General features: G+C 39.6%; 1 protein-coding gene across 1 annotated transcript in view; it reads right to left on the bottom strand.

The window, feature by feature from the left end:
* The window catches only part of birc6 (baculoviral IAP repeat containing 6), a gene marked incomplete at its 5' end in the record, with an annotated part of 290465 nt that overhangs the window by 96205 nt on the left and 174068 nt on the right, over positions 1-20192 (bottom strand). Inside the window, 2 exons of the mRNA XM_069936120.1 lie at positions 2032-2163; positions 3344-3473. Coding sequence (XP_069792221.1) covers positions 2032-2163; positions 3344-3473 — 262 coding nt within the window. The remainder of the gene's footprint in view (positions 1-2031; positions 2164-3343; positions 3474-20192) is intronic.

Consider the following 20192-nt stretch of genomic DNA (forward strand, 5'->3'; position numbering starts at 1 on the left):
TGGCAATGATTTTCGCATCCTCCCTGGGCACAGGAGAGGCACTGGGAGGATTAGAGAATGGCAAATGTTGTCCCTTGTTTGAAAAGGGGAGTAGGGAGAATCCTAGTAATTATGAACCAGCGAGTCTTACATCAGTGCTGGGCCGACTATTGGAGAGGATTCTTAAGAACAAGATTTTGGAACATTTAGAGAAATATAATCTTCTCAGGGATGGTCAGTGTGGCTTTGTGAGGGGAGTGTGGTCAGGGATGGCCAGTGTGATGGCCCTTTGTGGGGGAAGTTCATTCCTCATGAGCCTAATTGAGTTTTTTGAGGAAGTAACAAAAGAAATTGATGAAGGAAGTGCAGTAGATTGAGGAACGTGGATTTTAGTAAGCCATTTGATAAGGTCTCCCATGGAAGACTCATTCAGAAAGTCAAGAAGCATGGCATCCATGGAACCTTGGCTATATGGATTCAGAATTGAGAATCGACTTGCCTGTAAAAGCAAAGGGTAGTAGAAGATGGAACATATTCGGCCTGGAGGCCTGTTCTGAGTCCTTTGCTCTTTGTGATTTTTATAAATGACCTAGACAACGAAGTAGAGGGATGTGCCAGTAAGTTTGCAAGTGACACGAAGGTTGGAGATGTTGTAGGTCATTAAAGTGGCCACATTAACTAATCCAGCAATGTCTATTACTGGCAGTTGGAGTTCAATCCGGATAAAATGTGGAAGTGAATGAGTTTTGGAACTTCAAATATGAAGGCAGTATACATGTGGCAGGATTCTTAACAGTGTGGAAGAACATAGGTACATTGTCGCTTATGGTATGCTTGCCTTCATTAGTCAGGGTATTGAGTTCAATAGTCATGAGGTAATGTTACAGATTTATAAAACTGGTAAGACCACACTTGGAGTTCTGAACACCACATTGCGGGATGTGGAAGCTATGGAGAAGGTGCAGAGGAGATTTACCAGGATGATGCCTGGTTTGGAGAATGTTTCTTATGAGGAATGGTTAACAGAGCTAGTGAGTTTTTTTTGGGGAGTGAAGGATGAGAGAGGTGACTTAAGAGGTCTCCAAGATTATGGGAGACATTGATTGGTGGCCAGGAATCACCTTTTCCTGGGGCAAGAGTAGCAAGCACCAGAGAATATCTGTACAAGGTGAGGGGAGGAAAATCTAGGTGATATGTCAGAGGTATGGTTTTTTTTTTTGAAAAGCAGGAAATTATGGGAATGTGGAATTCATTGCTGTGTTGGTGGTGGAAGCTCACACAAAAGGGACATTTTAAGGACTCTTTGACATGCACATAGATACAAGAAAAATAGAGGGTTATGGGTACAAGGAAAGGAAGCTTTAGTTTGTTGAGTAAGTTTCTATTGGTCACCACATCAACATTAGTGCTATAATGTTTTATGTTCTAAAAAAACAGATGAAAAAAAAATGCAAACAAAGCCAAGCAATGTGACAAGGTGAACCAATTTGCACTGAAGTGCCCACACACCTCCAGAAAAAAAGAAATAAGATGATTATGGAATATATTGTGGATCTGTACTTTAAACTCAAGTAATTATAGTGAAACCACCTCAAATTATGCAAGAATCAATTTGTAATAGACATTTCTGGATTAGTTAATGTGGCCACTTTAATGTTTTCACTTTATTTCAAATTGGGCCCTAGAGATCTCATTTGGAGGAACAAAACTGTAAATGAAGCTAAATTAATTAAACATAAAACCAATGTTTTAACACTAAAACCAAATATACTTTTCAAATAAATATTTCACTACAGTGTCCTTTAACAACCTTTTTTAAAAAAAAAGTCTGAAGAAATATATATTCTTCACTGGAAATAATATTTATTCTGCCCCAAGAAACACTTCACAGTAAATCAGAAATTAATGATTATTCTCCATTATGAAATGAAAAATAATTTGCCTTCAATTGAAATATTTTTCTGGATTATGTAAAGATATAATCATTATCTGGCAGGGATGAAGAACTCAAAACAAAGCAGCAAAACTGGGCGAGCCCACATGCATCATTACCAGAAGCGACAACAACGCTGTAGTTATCTTGGAAGCCATTATCATTCTTTAACTTGTCCTTCTCCTCCTGGTTCCTTTTCTCCTTTTCTTCTTTTTGCTCACTGATCAATTTAGCTGTTATACTAGGTGTATCTAGTGTGCAAAAATCAAAAATAAATGTCAAGAAAATAACTATAACAATCTTCTCCTTTACTTCCACTTCCCAACAAGAAAGGCCTGTCCTTCAATCACTCTGAGGCACAATCTGGTTACATTTTCTAGGTTAATTTGTTATTCCCTTATCTTGCAGGAAATAGTAAACTTTAAAGAATAATGGTGAGAGATCAAAACAGCTCATGATACTAACAAAGTATTGGTAAAATTTGCAATAATTTTGCTCTAGTGACTAAATCAAATAAAACAAGTAACCATATTTTTAAATTAAAGGTCTTAAAGAATAAATTTTTTTACGATCATCAGCCACAATGTTAAGCCACTGAGCGTCATGGGAAAATGGCACACTGAACATTTTTGGTCCACTATATGACAAGTGCTCCAGTGATTAACTAATGAGGCTCGGTTTCTATCAATCTGCGCAGGAATTGCCAAGTTATGAAGCGACATCCATTAGCTAGATCATGGTCCATCAACATTTTCTATTCTTTTTAAAAAACACTTGGAGAAAGAAACTAAATGAAAATTGTCAAATTAACGGCGGCACACTGGCACCAGCCTAATATAGATGTATACAAAGTGAATTTTAAGTTTTTTTCACCTTAATTAAGAATGCAATGCATGGTGCTCGAATTTAAAGAAAGGAAAGACAAGATTTTGCAAATCCATGAAGAGATCACATGCACTTCTAAATGGATTGATTCTTTGCATCTTGTCCACTATAATATTGGAAATGACTTTTTTTAGAATTAATGACAAACCTCTCTAACAATATCAGGGATTTAAATGTCACAATTCATGGAGTAGTATCATTATGCTAGCCCACTCCCCATCCCTCTGCCTTCTTTCTTCCAGCTCTCTACCTCCTTCCCTCTCCATTCACTGAGCCATCCCCCTCCCCTTGTTAGCTGGTGTGCCCTCCCTCCCTTATCCACCTATTACCTCCTGCCTGTGGGACTGTGCCCCCTCCACCCTTTCGTTCAGGCTCCTGTCTACATTTTGCTCAGACCTTGATGAAGGGTGAAGAGAAGCTGGTTCAGATTCTTTATCTTTGCAACATGAATTTCTCTTGCATTGCCTTTTTACTTCAGTCACTGAAGTCTGCAGACTTTTGTAATTGGACTTCAGTGTCTGCACTAAAATGTTGCATCAAACCCACCTGAGACACGGTCCAAAACTTCGGCTAATGTGGTTGAAATGGGCAAATGAAGGGTTCGATATTTATGTCCAGCACCGTACATGGGATGTTGGATCACGTGGCTAGTCGCATTAATTCGACCTTTATAAAGCTGCAAAATCATGATAGAACACAATTTTGTCAAACAAACATCGAGTTGGACATTGCAAAATGTGAAACCAAGATCACAGGTAGAAATCTTCAATTAAATTTTTATTTGAATATTTTATTTTTCATTTTCCAAGACTCACACAAATCCAAAACAATATGATCTTTCTCAACAATGATATATTACATTCAAGGTCCATTTTCTCACCGCCACCCCTCTCCCTTTCCTCCCATACCTTAACGGCAGATGGAAAAGATTATATAAATTAACCAAACATAAAGAACCAAAAGTCTAAAGAGTTACAGACCCTCTGAGGAACCAAATATAAAACCAAAGTAACACAAAGTAAAACGAAAAAGATACAAAACAAAAGCATGTCATCTGCGCCACGACCCACTTCATTTATCTCCTTTGTTCCACTAATGCTATGGATTTTTACCTTTTGTTCTATTTAGAATCGGGGGTGGATCCAGGTGTGGCCGTGGCATTGGGCACGGAGAAAGCCTTTGACAGACTGGAGTGTGATTTTTTTTTGTTCAAAGTACTGGAGAAATTGGGATTGGGGCAATCATTTATTGATTGGGTAAAAAAGCTCGACCGTAAACATCAATCTAAAATTATTACAAGCAGCAGATAAGGCTGCCATACCCTAATGAATGTGTCATATTTTCTCCTTAAATCGTACATGATTTTCTCCAGGGGAATACAACTCTGTATCTCCGTATTCCATTGTGCAATATTTAGCTGTGAGTCGGACTTCCACGTGACAGCTATACACTTCCTGGCTACCAAAAAAGCGACCTTCACCCACTGAATTTGGTATCTGGACAGTTTGAAACTCATATCCTTGATGTTTCCCAGAAGCTGCAATTCCGATCCTGTGGAAAATCCATGTTTGCAATTTTTTTCCAAATGCTTCCCAGATACACCCAGAAGGATCTCACCTTTGTACGTAGCCAGTTGGAGTGGATAAAGGTGCTAAACACCTCGCCACATCTGCAGCACATTTCTGAAATTTCTGGTTTTGATTTATGGAGTTTTTGAGGTGTGAGGTACAATTGATGCAGAAAATTATATTGCACCAATCTGTGCCTGGCATGAATAACTGCTGTCATATCAGTCTGACCAGCACCGCTCGTGGATTGTTGTGCCCAAGTCTGTCTCCCACTTTTCCTGAAACTTGTGTAAGCCTGGCTTTGGGCCCTCAGTTTGGAATAGGAGATGCATCATAGAGATGAACTTGCATGTATTCCCCCTTCGAATTAGAATTTCCACGTCACTACACACAGGCAGGGCCATAGTTGGTCCCAAGTTATTCTTCAAGAAAGGTCTTCAGTGAAGATAGCAGAAGAAAGTTTTATTGGACAAATCATATTTATTTCTTAGATGTTCGAATCACGCAAGATGCCCTTGCTCAAAACAATCCTCGATACACCTGATCCCCTTCAGGCACCAGGTGTCCAGGATTTTATTATCCAGAGTCATGGGTATTAATTTATTCTGGGTCAAGGGCACTTTATGAGATATCCACACCTTTATTCCAATGCATTTATTTATTTTTTATGCCATGTCTGAATTACATGTTTTAAAATGGATCATCTGTTTTCTTTGATATCAATATTGTGTCCCATTTATATATGAACTCTCCTGCTATCTTTTCTCCTATTGTGTTTAGCCCAAATTTGTGCCCAGGAGGGAGCATCACCTATTTAAAATTCAGCAATTTCAGGCCTAACAATTTATAGGCCCAAGTCAATTTTTCCATGGAGTTTCTAACCACTTTTCCATTCCATAAGAACTTTCTGACACATCCGTTGAGTATCTTAAAGAAGCCCTGGGGCAGCAGAATGGGTAAAGACTGAAATAGATATTGTAGTCTTGGCATCACCTTCATTTTAATGCAACTAACCCTACCATCTAACCAAATCCTCAATCTTCCAGAGCAAAGGGAGATAATTGAGTTTATATAAATCACTCAAATCTTTATCTACTTTTATCCCCAAATACTTAATGCCCTCTTGTGGCCCTTTAAACTGAGCCCCTTGTTGGCACTGTCTGTAAATCCTCATTTGTCAAAGGCAGGATTTCACTTTTATTCAAATTTATCTTGTACCCAGAGATCTTGCCATAATCTTCCAGTGTGGTCCCCAGCCTGGAAAACAATCCCCATGGGTCGGTCAAATATCATCCGCAAAGAAATTAATTTTATGCTCCTCCTAGCCCAATTTGAGCTCCTTTGTTTCTGGATCCCGTCGGGTGGCTTCTCAATAGCTAAATATAAACAATGCAGGGGACAGCGAGCAACCCTGCCTACTGGATCTACCCAGCGGGAACACTGGAGACATCTGGCTGCTTGTAATAATTTTAGATTGATGTTTACGGTCGAGCTTTTTTACCCAATCAATAAATGATTGCCCCAATCCCAATTTCTCCAGTACTTTGAACAAAAAAAAAATCACACTCCAGTCTGTCAAAGGCTTTTTCCGTGCCCAATGCCACGGCCACACCTGGATCCACCCCCGATTGTGCCAGATGTATTATATATTGAGTAATCTGCACATGATTTTTGGCTGATTGTCTAGATTTGTCAACTTCGGCAAATATGCTTTTGTCCAATGCTTTTGCTATAATTTTATAATCTGCATTCAATAATGAAAATGGGCCTATAGGAGGAGGGATTCAACGGATCCCTATCCTTTATCGGGATCCCTGTAAAAACTGCTGTTGAGAAAGACTCCAGGAAGGTACATGTCTCTGCAGCCTGATCCACCACCTTCATAAGAAGAGGCATTAAGAGATCTTTGATAAAATTAATGCTTCCTGCACACTATGAACGCAAACACAATCACTCAATCTCGACTGCACCAGATAGAGTCAAATTAATTTTGTGTCACCACTTAGTAGCTTACAGAATGTTAGTTACCATAACAATTTACAGGGGCAAATTGAAAAAAGCCACAATTAAATTCAGTTTACGACACAGGCATATGTGTGAATACATAGCCACTTGGAAATATATGGTGGTGATTAAAAAAAATGCTGGCTCAAAAGGGGGCAAGAATTAGCGTTAAATATTTTTGGATACTAAGTGTTTAGAAGGGAAAGAAAGAGATTAAAATGGATATTGCAGAACTGGGGAGAGAAGAATCAAAGACAGAATTTGTTTAGTTAGATGAAGAAGCGACAGGGAGACCATTACTCCGAATATTCAAAAGACCACCATAAGTAGGAGTCAGAGGTACAAATGTGCAAGGAGATGACAAAAAAAAGCACATGAACGATAAAAGAGGTTATAATGGGAGCTCTTAATTATCCCAGTGGAAAATGGGATAGTTATAGTGTAACAGTCAAATTAATAATGGATTTGGAGGTGCAAGCTGTGTAAGGTAAAACATCATGAGATGGGAATGTGTAGGGAGTTACCCTGTACAGGGCAGTAACAAGAAGGGGAGGTGTCCTTGTACTCCTGTTAGGTAAAACATCATGAGATGGGAATGTACAGGGCTGTAACAAGATGTAAATGCATCCTTGTACTTACAAGATAAGAGAGACATTGATGGATTGAGAGGCAGGAAGCTAGCAGGGAAAGGATAGCAACAGTTTTAGTCATTGGACAAGTAATGATATGATGATGTTCTAAGCATGTATCCAAGGGTATAAAAAATCACCATTTTGCTGATAACGGCAGAATGCATTCTCCGACTAACTTTGTTAGTCGCAAGTGTTACAATCCGGTAATAAAGAACAAAGAACCCTGATTTCGACTCAGCCTGGTGTTTGTCTCACTCATTCATGAACAAAGCAGACCTAACAATTTGGTGACCCCGACGTGATGGGTGAGTGAACACTGGACGACGGTTTCTGTTTTTTCTGACAATCATCTCAGCCGGCTGATAAAAAGGTCCAGAGAAGCCTGTTTTAACAAAATTCTCTTTTTTTTTTTTTAAAATCTTTATGATTGTCAGTAAGAACTGGAGATCGGACAAATTAGACGACCACAATTGAAGGTCGCATGCCAGGATTGTAACACGTAAGTGATTACAGACAAGATAAAAGTCCTTAAGGTGTTTGAATGACATTTATTAAGTGCTTCGCAAGAAACTACTAGAGTTTAAAAGTCTTTATTGTGTCGTTGCAAAGTCCAATAGAGTGAGAAGGTGGTCTATAAACAATTGAGGACCTGAGTTTTCTGCCCTAAACTGGTTATTAAGAGGAGAAATCTCCCACGTGAAGGTTGGGCTTTGAAAGAAAACAAAGGTTCAGGCTTATTGGCCTCAATTGTATCTGAGAGACTGACTTATAAATGTCCGGTAGGTATGATAATGTCTGTACACTTGAGAAGTTAAGAATTTATTTCCCCAATTCGCCGTGGTGGAATACCACAGCAGACACTAGAGACCTTGAGACAACAAAAAAAGTACTCAGGGACGCCTGCCTGGTGAACAAGAACGACGACAGAAGGCTGCGACAGCTGTGTCCGGATCAGGTAGGAGATATTAATGAAAAAGTTGACAAACTCCTAAGAGACACCCAGTTTATTCGAAATACTTTTGATAAGTTAAATGAGGGTATTCCCAACATCACCAAGGAGATAAAGTTACGTAAATTCATAGATTGGTACAGGGAAACAGGACAAAAGTATAGCCCAAATATTTGGTTTTCTAGTTGTAATTTAACTTTCAGACCCCTTTGGGAAAACAGAGAGTGGAAAACGAGCAATCAGAGTATACAGGACAGTCTGAAGTCAATTGGAGGACAAGACTTAGAGACTGTTCTTTTAAAAGATATTAGTCATCCAGCTTGCAAGGAGACATTTTTAAAAGCAATTTTCGTTGACATAGATCCCCTAAACGGACAAGAACCTAAATTAAAACAGGCATTAGAAAGCGGTCCCGCAGCTATGGCTGTACAGTTGCCTGCTAAGACTTTTGACCAAGTTATTAAGGAAATTAATCAGGAATTAGAGGAGCGAAATACCAGTAATGCGGCATTGGAAAAACAAAAAATGCTCCGAAAATGTGTAGACCGCTGGAGGAAGAGGGGTTGGTTACCCGGGGGCACTGAGATGTTCCTGACAGGTGAGGAAAAAAAAAAATTTTAAAACGTAGAGGCTTAGATAAGCTGGAAGAAACAAAACACAGAAGGGAAAGGAAAAGTGCCTGTTTCCAGTTTCCAGCCACGAAGTGTCCGGGTTTGCTCTCTCCCTCCCTCCTTTCACCCTCCCCCCTCTCTCTTCTCTCCCCCTCTCTCTCTTCTCCCCCCCCTCCTCTCTCACCCACTCCCCCTCCCAATCCCAATCTGTGGCGGTGCTGCCCTGAAATCCCCAGGTTGGGCAGGGCAGAAAAATACAATTTGGTTTTAATTTTGTGCCCACAATTCAAGCTCCGCATCAAATGGGATCCTGTTTTATCCTCTCTCCCTCCCTTTTTCCCGCACCCCCACCATTGCGGGATCAGGGCAGACATTGTGGGCTGACGTGTAGCTCACTCGAGCTGGGAGGGAAGGAAGGAGTGATAGTTCCCAGTGGTGGGAGACCCAATCTGATCCAGACCAGTGATCACAGGATGAGAACCTTTTAAAACCTTTGAAACGAAAGTGTTAATCTGAAGACTTTTCTCCCAGTGGGGCCAGTGCAAGGCATTTTCTCTCTCTATCTCTTGTGCTCTGTGTATCTGCCTCTCTATCTCTTTCTCTCGCTATGCTCTCTCTCTCTCTCTCTCTCTCTCTCTGGCACCCCAGATGGGACACTGGAGTCACGTCCCTTATATCCAGATATTGAGACACTGGGGTGTGACAAGAACCTCGGGAATAGGGACACATCAGACGAGGTACAGGCCCCTTTAATAAAAATAGAAGGGGGAGTAATAGATGTAGAGACCCCACTGGAGTCCAAGAAAATAGAAAAGGAGTTAGAGATACAGAAATGGAACATGAAAAAGGTTCAGGATAACATTAAAAACTTAAACAGAGATATTAATGTGCTGGGGCAGATCAGTGAGGATCAAAAAGAATTAATGGTAGGTGTATTTAAGGAAGTGGAAAAGATAACTACAACACTGTCAGGAGAAATTAAAGCTGAAGGAATGGTAATAGGAGTAAAGGATGAAAAGTGTAGTACAGATGAGGAAACGAGATACGATCCACCATGGGAGGAAAGTAAAAGGAAAAGACTCGGGAGGGAGAAAAATAGACATGCCTACCTGGACATAGTTAGAACAAAAGAGAAAGATGTGAAACAACTAAACTATGGCCGAAAAGATTATCTTAGAGATGAACGTGACCAATATACCTTTGACCCTGAGACATTGGAAGCTGATAGGGACAGTGACAGTGACGAAGAAGAGTCAGAACAAGGTGGGATAAATAAATGCATGCCAAGAGTAAAGAAGGAGCAGAAATCCCCAAAATTGAGATATCAATGCCCATTACTGATCACGGGACGGGGAACTCAAAAATATGTACCCTGGTCACGAATGGACTTAGAGAGTTTAATGAAAAAACTACCTCCGTTGAGTAATGGGGCTAGTCCATGGATTTCTTGTTTTGAGCGAGAAACCTGCCAAGAACAATTAGCACTCGCAGATGTCAGAACTATCATGATAAAATTAAAGGCAGAAGGGGCCCTGAAGCAAATAGAGAAAATTGTAAGAAGCAGTAAATTGTGGGATGAAATAGAATTTAACCCACTTCGGAATAAATTTTGGGAAGCACTTAGAGAAACATTTCCTACACCCTATAGTTTGGATGCCTTGGTAACCCTTCAACTAAAGGAAGGAGAGACTGCACACGAGTATTTCACTCGAGCATGGGACTTATGGGAAACAGGGACTGGAGAAAGACCCGACCACAGCCCCTTAGGAAGGGCTCACTTTCGTAATGGGATAATAAACGGACTACCTGCTACGGTTCAAGCAAAATTAAGGGACATTGTGGGATTAGAGACAATGTCAGAGGATTTGTGGAAAAGACACCTGACACATGCAATCAAACGACATCGTCAATCAGAGCATGCTAAGTCAGAAAGTGCGTCCCAGAAGGAGGTGGACAAAACAACCGATAAATTGGTGAGAGCTATAGAACATATAGGGGTTAAATTAGCGGCCCAACAGATAGTCCCACAGGTCATGGGGCCAGTGATAAATCCGGGACCCCAAGTAAGAAATGGTTGGGAAAGACAGCTAGGTACAATGTATAGAGGGGAACATGCAGTATGCTGGTACTGCCAAAATCCTGGACACTACCAGTGGAACTGTCCGGAGGCTGGGAGAGCAAGGGGAAAAAGATTACCCTCTATGAGAGGCTATCGGGGAAGAGGAGTAAACTTAAGAGGACGAGCAAGGGGTAGGGGTGGACACATTGATGGGCCCCAGAGAATCGGGGGGTGGCAGAGTGATCAACAAGTCCAGGCACCTCAGTGTAATGACTATATTGAGGAAGGTGCTGAAGTTGATTATTGAAGGTGCCCTGGAGAATCAAAAATCACGCCTCCCTGGGAGCCACCAAAAATTTGGGGGACGGTAAATGGAGAAAAAATTGAATTTATGGTTGACACAGGGGCAGCAGTTACGACAGTGATTAAAAACCCCCAGGGAGCACATTTTCGGGCAAAACATTATCTACAATAGGATTCTCCGGGATAAGGGAAACACAGCCCTATACAGATAACATCGACATGACATTTGGACGACAAAGGGTTAAAACGCCTGTCCTGGTTGTGCCAAGTTGCCCCATTAATTTATTAGCAAGGGACATTCTTACCAAACTAGGAATAACCATACAATGTTCTGAGAAGGGCCTTCGGTTAACATACCCAGGGGATACAATAAGAAGGGGAGGACAGTTTATAGTAATGACCCCATCTAACGCTTCAGAAGACTCTGTGGAGGTTAGTATTTTCTGGAGTCGGCTACTGTATGATGAACCAGGCCCAGGGCTGATTAAACAGTTTTTTGAGTGGAGGGCCAGTATTCCTCGGTATGGGGATTACCATTATCCACTAGATCCTATGCATGTTACATTAAACTACACCATCCACCCGGACCAGGAATATGAGGAGAGGTGGGACTCTCTAAAAGAAGGGAAGACAGAAACGATACATTGTCCATTTATCTTTGTAGGTAAGGAGGGAATAGCTGCTATGGTTGTCATGACAGAAGAACAAATGGAGTGGTTCTGCTTAGGAGTAGAAAGTGTGCCTCATGTGACCTTGGGTATTGCCAAAGATCATCACGCTCGACAGCTGGGTCCGATGGTAAAGGAAGCGATAGGGTGTGAATACAGGCAGACAGAAATCCCGGGATATTCCACCTCGGAGGGAGGAAAATTTGTCAGACTGAATATTGAAGCATGGGACCAGGTAGTGAATGAGAAAGTAGAAAGAGACCGAGCCATAGAAGGAGAAAATATTGATCACAGAGACTCAGACAAATATCTTTCTAATCTGAGTCCACATATATGGACAACGGGGCCCTATGATGTGGGAGTAATAAAAGGAGAGGTATTTCTAGAATTGGCCAACCCCGGGCAGAAACCAATATGGAGAAAACAATACCGCTTGTCGCCCAGTCAGGAGGAGGGTATTAAAGGAACGATAGAAGGGTTAATGGAGTCAGGGGTTTTAAGGGCGGCACCTGACAGTATGTGGAACACGCCCATCATGCCTGTTTCCCAAACAGGGTAGAAAAGACTGGAGGATGGTACACGACCTCCGGGAGATTAACTTGGCTACCAAGACCATCGGGAGACCAGTCCCAGACCCATATGTAGCACTTAGGGCTCTGAGTCCGGAGCACGAATACTATACTGTCATTGATCTGGCAAACGCATTCTTCTGCTTGAATTTAGCTGAGGAATGGCAAGACTGGTTAACTTTCACTTACCAAGCACATCGGTACACATACACTAGATTACCTCAGGGTTATAAGGACAGTCCAGGACTGTTCAATCAGGCCCTTAGCGAAATCCTAATGAAATTAAAGCTCCCGGAAGATGTTACACTGATTCAGTATGTAGACGACCTACTATTAGCAGGGAAAACGCCACATGGGTGCCTGACAGGGCAGCCAAACAGGTTACTGGTTATCATGAACATATACAGGGGATGATTTTGAGGTCCCATAACAAAAAAAAATGAATCTGAAACTAAGGAGACTTGTAGCAGATTGAATGACTACACAGATGAGTTTTGTGGAGGAAGAGTGCTGTACAACTGGCTCCCCGCTAACTGGGATGGTCGGTGTGCTCTAGTAACCCTTAATGCGCCAGTGCTGATTGTCAAAATGCAGGAGGGAGACGAGGATTCCCTAGAATTGCGCCACACAGAGAGTTGGCTGTGGAGAAAAAGGAGGAGTGTTGGACTCTTGGGGCCGGGAGGAAGGAACCCTGATGGGGTATGGATTGATGCCATTGGCCAAGCCCGGAATATTCCGGACGAATTTAAATTAGCCGATGAGATTGCAGCTGGGTTTGAAAGCTTTCCTGTTTTTAGTGCAATATTTCCCATCACTGTAAATAAGAATGTTAATAGGATCAACCTTATTCACTATAATGTCCAGCGCCTTGCAAATTTGACCAGGGACGTTGTTGAGGCAATACATCAACAACTGTCAGAAACTTCCCTTATGACACTTCAGAATAGGATAGTGATTGATATGGTCCCGGCAGAGAAAGGTGGAGTGTGTGCTATGTTTGGAGATCTATGCTGCACTTCTATCTCTAATAACACAGGGCCAGATGGATCACTCACTAAGGGGTTAACGAAACTTAGGGCATTGGCGAAAGAATTAAAAGCCCAGTCTGGAGTCTCCAATCCTGTTTTATTCTGGTTACAGGGAGTGTTTGGGAGATGGAGCACATTGTTAGGACAACTTTTGCTGGGTTTGTTCATTTCTGTATCAATTTTTATCACTTGTGGCTGTTGTTGTATTCCATGCATTCGAACGCTGGTTACGAGGACCATAGAGAGAGCCTTTGCTGACCGTGATGAACTGCCTCCGAAATATCAAGCTGTGCAGGCTGTGGAGCAAGACTATCTCACATTACAGGAGACGGAGAAAGTTGCTGAGATCGATCTGGAGTCTGATGGGGAATGTGATGGAAAGGAGGGATTGTGAATTAGATTGTTACACATATAATTTTAACCTTGCTTGTAACCCAAATATTATAACATTGATTGTAACACAAACATTATTAATCAGATTGTAGAACAAGTATTATGAATTAGATTGTAGACCATATGTTAACTTGGGAATTTACTAATGTACGGGGGGTTAGCTAGTTTTTTGCTTGGGGGCAAATGGGATGAAACTTGTAAACGGGCAATGGGATCGGGGTGACGGATGGGGGGTGTACGCAAAGGAGGGTTGGGGGAGCCCTCGCCCACCAGCCGAACTGCCCTGTGAACAGAACCCGTATAGAGCTTGGCAATAATAGGCGAACTAATGTAACGCGGTGGTAGCATAGTCAGGGCGAGATTGTCCTCTAAAGAGGACAAAGGAGGGATTGTAAGGTAAAACATCATGAGATGGGAATGTGTAGGGAGTTACCCTGTACAGGGCAGTAACAAGAAGGGGAGGTGTCCTTGTACTCCTGTTAGGTAAAACATCATGAGATGGGAATGTACAGGGCTGTAACAAGATGTAAATGCATCCTTGTACTTACAAGATAAGAGAGACATTGATGGATTGAGAGGCAGGAAGCTAGCAGGGAAAGGATAGCAACAGTTTTAGTCATTGGACAAGTAATGATATGATGATGTTCTAAGCATGTATCCAAGGGTATAAAAAATCACCATTTTGCTGATAACGGCAGAATGCATTCTCCGACTAACTTTGTTAGTCGCAAGTGTTACAATCCGGTAATAAAGAACAAAGAACCCTGATTTCGACTCAGCCTGGTGTTTGTCTCACTCATTCATGAACAAAGCAGACCTAACAGCTGCAATTTCTAAATGCGTGGATGACACAAAACAAGCTGTGTTTGAACTGCATAGAGAATAGTATAGATGCAGCAGGATACAGAAAGGCTGGTGAATTTGGCCGAAACACGGCAGATTAAGCATAATGTGCAAAAATGCAAGGTCATGGAGGTTTTGAAACACCTAACAGCAAATAAATCGAGAACAAATGTTAAAATAGGGAAAATGCCCTTTAAATCTTCTAGCTTTAGATTTCACTGCACTGATGAAAAAAAAAGTCTCAGAGGCCACCTAGTGGATGGTTAATTCTCCAGGAAACCAAGAAACAGATTCACTTTAATTCACCCATAATGACTGTTCACTTTTCCTATTTTAACATTTGTGTTTGATTAGAGCTCCAAAGTTGGTATTTTCGTTCTTCACAATTTGATGTTCATTAATTGAGAAGGTGTAATAAGAAAAGGGACAAATTCAGTTTTTGTTTTAAAGTGAAAAAAACTACTGTAATTGCACAGAAATTTATTCTTAATACTGTGGGAATGTTATGAAGTTCCATCCATTGCTTTAAAGTCTACTTTCATTACTTGCTTGCCACGTTTTGTTTTTAATTGAGCTACTTGTGAAGACATTGTTGATGTTGCTCTAACTTCTTGCTCAATTTTAGCTTGGTCTGATATTTTTAAACTGATTAAAAATAAAACAATAGAACACAAAAAAAGGAGCACGAGCAGGCCACCAGACTCAAGCCTGCTCTGACATTCCACATGACTCTAGCTATCCTGCCCCAAGCCTCAGCTTCTCCCCTGAGCCAGCGACCTGATCTTTCAAAATGTCATCTGCCTTCCCCTTTAAATATATTCAATGATCTCGCCTCCACAAACCATCATGGTGGAGAATTCCAGTTTCTTCATTCTTTGCAAAAACAAATTCCTTAGCCCCTCTTGCTATTTTAATTCTAAATACACATCCAACAAACCTCTAATCTAGGGAGATAGCCTGGGATTGCCACCAACACAACCATATTCTTTCTTATCTGCACAATAATCCAGATGTGGCCTCACCAATACCAACATGGCTTCTCTAATCATAACTCTAATCCACTTAGGACAATAGCTACTGTGCTATTCGACTTCGTGACCACCTCAAGATCAAATTTATTAACATCTGACTGCATGCAAATAATACTGTTCTCCGAACAGTACTGCACACCCACATGCACACAGCAAATACATACGCAAAAAAACTCATTTTTAAAAAAATTTACAAATATTTTAGTATGATTTACTCAGTTCATCAATCTCAGCCAGTGGGAAGGAGCTATATCCCAGCCTAAAAGTCCTGATTTTGATGTTCCTGTATTTCCTTCTTGATGCCAATGGGTCAAAAATGCTGTGTGCTCGATGGAAAAGATCCTCTATAATTATTCGAGCCCTGTTTCAGCAACACTTCTGGTTCAGCCATTAATTTTGTCGATGTCCCTGTACTTCACTCATGCAACTTCTCTCCATTTAGACAAGTCTGCCTTTCGGTTCCTCTATCAGAAATGCATGACCTTGCATAATAACCCACTCTGAAGCCTGCACAAGGTCTTGACTTGAACAGTTTTTTTGTGAACAGATGCAGCCTGATCTGCTGTTTCCAGTATGTGGTGCTTTTAATTTGTATTTTTATGTTTTACTTCCACCAATAAAACATCTGATTTTAAAAATAAACCCTGAACATAATGCAGCAACAGAAAAAGCCAGAATCAAATTGGTTTATAGCAGCCTAAAAGTTTTTCTTAAATATGTTTGTGTAAGGAAACTCAAATCAAAATTGCTTGAATCAATTTGATTAGGTGGAGGGATCTACCTTTGAGTTTACTAGGGAGGATTAATACCATAAAAATGAATATTTTTCCTAGAATACTATATATGTTTCAATCAATTCCTTATTTTTTAAAAAAAAGTTTTTTAAGGACTTATATAAAGCGATTAGAGAATTCTTATGGAAGGGAAAATTTCCGAGAGTAGCAATGAGAAAATTGATGTGGGATTTTCAATTTGGAGGTTTAAGATTACCGAATTTTCAGCATTATTATGAAGCAGCTCAATTCAAATTTCTTAGTGCATTAATGAATATGGACGACCCACCTAGTTGGGTAAAGATAGAAATGGCGGTTATTTTAGAAAAATTTCCTCATGAGTTTTGGTTTCGATGGAATAAAAATTTATTACGAACTTATGATGTACCAATATTGAAACATTTATTGAATTTATGGACAAATAAACTTATATATTCTGGAAGATTGCCATTATATAATAATCAACTTGTTCCTTTTACGGTCTCCAATGCCACTTTGAAACAATGGGAAAGGAAGGGAATAAAAAATTTATCTGATTGTTTTTCTGAGGGTTGTTTTTGTTCCTTTGACGAATTACAAAGGAAATATGGTATTAGTGCAAATTCTATATTTGTATATTATCAATTAAGATCTTTTGTAAAACAGTTATGTGGTCGACGTATGATTTTATTGCCTGAATCTAGTTTTGAAAAATATGTACTTTCAATACCAAAAAAGGGATTTATATCTGATTTGTATTGTATTTTACAAAAAACTGATAGTAAAAAAGACTGCGATAAAGATAAGTTGAAATTGGAAAAAGATTTAGGACATAAAATAGCTGAAGAAGCTTGGATGGAAATTTGTCAGAATAGTATTTGGAAATTAATTAATGCTAGACTAGCGATGATTAATTATAATTTTATTCATCAGCTATATTTAACGCCGGAGAAATTAAAAAAATTTGGTCTTAGTAAGTTGGATTCTTGTTTTCGATGTGATCAGACAGCCAGTACTTTTTTGCATACTGTTTGGCTTTGTGATCGATTGCAACAGTTTTGGAAAGGTATTCAATCTATTTTTAACAGTTTATATAATATCCATCTTGTATTAGATCCCGATATATTTTTATTAGGGAACATGCAATCATTAATTGATTTAGGTTTAGAGGATTATCAGATTTCATTTATCTATTTAACTTTAGCCGTGGCTAAGAAATGTATAGCACTTACTTGGAAAGATTGAAATATACTAACTTTAGATAAGTGGTATTTGGAAATGAAATTTTGTTTGATTATGGAAAGGATATCTTTCTCAATTCAGGATAAGATGTCTTTTTATAAGTTAAAGTGGACTCCGTTTAAATTATATGCATTTAAGTTTGATTTAAATATATGTTTAAGCGTGATATTTTTGTATTGACAATTTTTTTGTTGTTAGAATTTTTTTAGGTTAAGTTTTATCTCTTTTTTTGTAAGTGGGTATTTTTTTCCATATATAATATTGTTAATTTTATTAACTCTTCACTCTTTATTTTGGGGGGGGGAGGGCTGGACTAATTTTAAGTTAGACTATTAATATTGTGTTACAATTAACGGGGGGGGGGGTTATTTTGTGTAGTTTTCTGATGTAATATTGTAATCATACCATTTTAATTTTTTTAAATTTTTCTTTAAATGTAATTCTCTATTGTATTCATGTTATAAAATTTTAAATAAAGTCTTCAAAAAAAAATTGCTTGCATCATGTCTGTAAAGAATCTTCCAGCCCTACTCCACAAATACAGTGATGGAGTAATAATAATTGTTTGAAAGTCTCATTCACATATTTTCAAACAAATGATAAAAAAACACTGAAGCAGATTCACAAACGAGACGAATCCATTTTTACAATGTTGATCATGCATTGACAACATGTTTCATTGATTAATATTTGAAACACAGTTTTCATGAACCATTATGGGATGCTGGAATTCATTAATAGGGGTAGAGAGATCATGTTGCAACTCTACAAATCTTTTGCAAGAACACACCTGGAGTATTGTGTTCAATTTTGGTCACCTCATTACAGGAAGGATGTGAAAGCTATGGAGAGGGTGCAGAGGAGATTTACCAGGATGTTGCTTAGATTGGGAAACAAGTTTTATGAGGCAAGGTTAGCAGGAGCTGGGACTTTTCACTTTAGAGCGTAGAAGGTTGAGCGGAGACTTGATGGAGGTCTACAAGATTATGAGAGTCATAGATAGGGTAGACATCCAGCACTTGTTTCCAAGGGTAGAGGATATAGGTACAAAGTTAAGAGAGGGAAAGTTTAGGGGAGATATCAGGGGTGTTTCCAACACCCCCCCCCCCCCCACACAAAGAGTTGTGGGAGCCTGGAATGCCTTGCCAGGGATGGTGGTGGAAGTTCAAACATTTAAGAGACTCTTAAGACACATGGTTGAAAGAAAAATAGAGGGTTATGGGGTAGAGAGGTTTTAGTACTATTTTTAAAGGAAGGAATATATGAGTAAAGGCCAAAGTTGTTCTATTAACAAAACACCTTGCCACTGTTTTATTTATTTTTGTCAGGTGATTTACATGAATGTTTACACTCTGACGCTGCTACAAAAACAACAAATTTTGTGGCTTGTTCATGACAATAAATTCTGACTAAACTGTCTTCCCTCAATTCTCAAACTGTGTCCCCTGGTCACAACAAATTTTGTGGCTTGTTCATGACAATAAATTCTGACTAAACTGTCTTCCCTCAATTCTCAAACTGTGTCCCCTGGTTCTAGACCCAGTGAGGGAACCCAAACAGGGGAAGTGCCTTCCACACATTTAACACTGTCAAGTCCATTAAGAATAAGAATGTTCTATAAAGTTCCACTCTACTCAATCTCACGCACCTGTGAACTTGCCATCCCAGGATGCATGCTAATATGCATTTGTTTTGTGGCGAGCACATCCTTGGGAAAATTGCACAGAGGACTCCAAATACACGATGTAATTTCACCAAGTCATGATATAATAATAATAAGACTTCCTTGTTCCAGCAATTCAACTCTCTTGTAGAAAAGGCTAATGTATTAAAGGGTCTTCTCTTAATTATGTGTTAAATGTGCAATGAATTGTACACAAACCAAGGTCCCTTTGAACATAATGACTAACCAATCTTATGAAGAGGAATTTTTACAGAGGTGACAACAGACAAGGCAGTTCATGTTATTTATAAGGATTTTAGTCAAGTTTTGTACAGAAGGTACAGGACAAGGAGGACAAGAGACCAATTTGCCAATTGGATAATCATGGCTCTGATAGGAGTCCAAATGGCTGCAGAGGGCAGTTTTTCTGGAGCATCGAAACAATTGGAGAACCCAGGGTTCAATACTGGGACCCCTGCTTTTCCTAATATACATAAGTAATTTTGGTCAGGATATTTGTGGAAAGGTGAGCAAGTTAGCCGATGACACAAAATATGTGCTACGCTGAGCAGTGGGTTTACAACAGGATCTAGATCAGATGGGAAACTGGGCAAAGAAATGGCAGATGCAGTTCAACTCAGAAGTGCTGCATTTGATTGATGCCACACTCAAAATTACATATATAATTTGAAATCATGCAAAATTTGTGAAACATGCTGAAATGTTTAGTTTTGGTAACTGCACCCACAGTCCTCTTTTAAAAACATCACCTTTATTTCTTTTTAAACCCACTTGCTTTTACTATTTCTCACACTACTTTTCAAACATCACCTTCTGAAATTCCCCTTGTGGTTCACAAGCCCTTGCCAAGCTGATTTAAATGATCTCTAACATTATGAGCAAACTAATATGCATTCTCTTTTCCTCCTGCTTCTAGCTCCAACATATTCTAAATACAGTAAAATCCTTATTATTTGGAATTCAAGCAACTGGCAGCCCCAAGCAAAGAGAAAAAAAAAAATTGTGGAAAATAAATAGGTAAAAGATACAGGTTTAAAATTGGCACCCCAGTGGTCAGTT

The sequence above is a fragment of the Narcine bancroftii genome, chromosome 4, assembly GCF_036971445.1.
Source record: "Narcine bancroftii isolate sNarBan1 chromosome 4, sNarBan1.hap1, whole genome shotgun sequence".
Lineage (NCBI taxonomy): Eukaryota > Metazoa > Chordata > Chondrichthyes > Torpediniformes > Narcinidae > Narcine > Narcine bancroftii.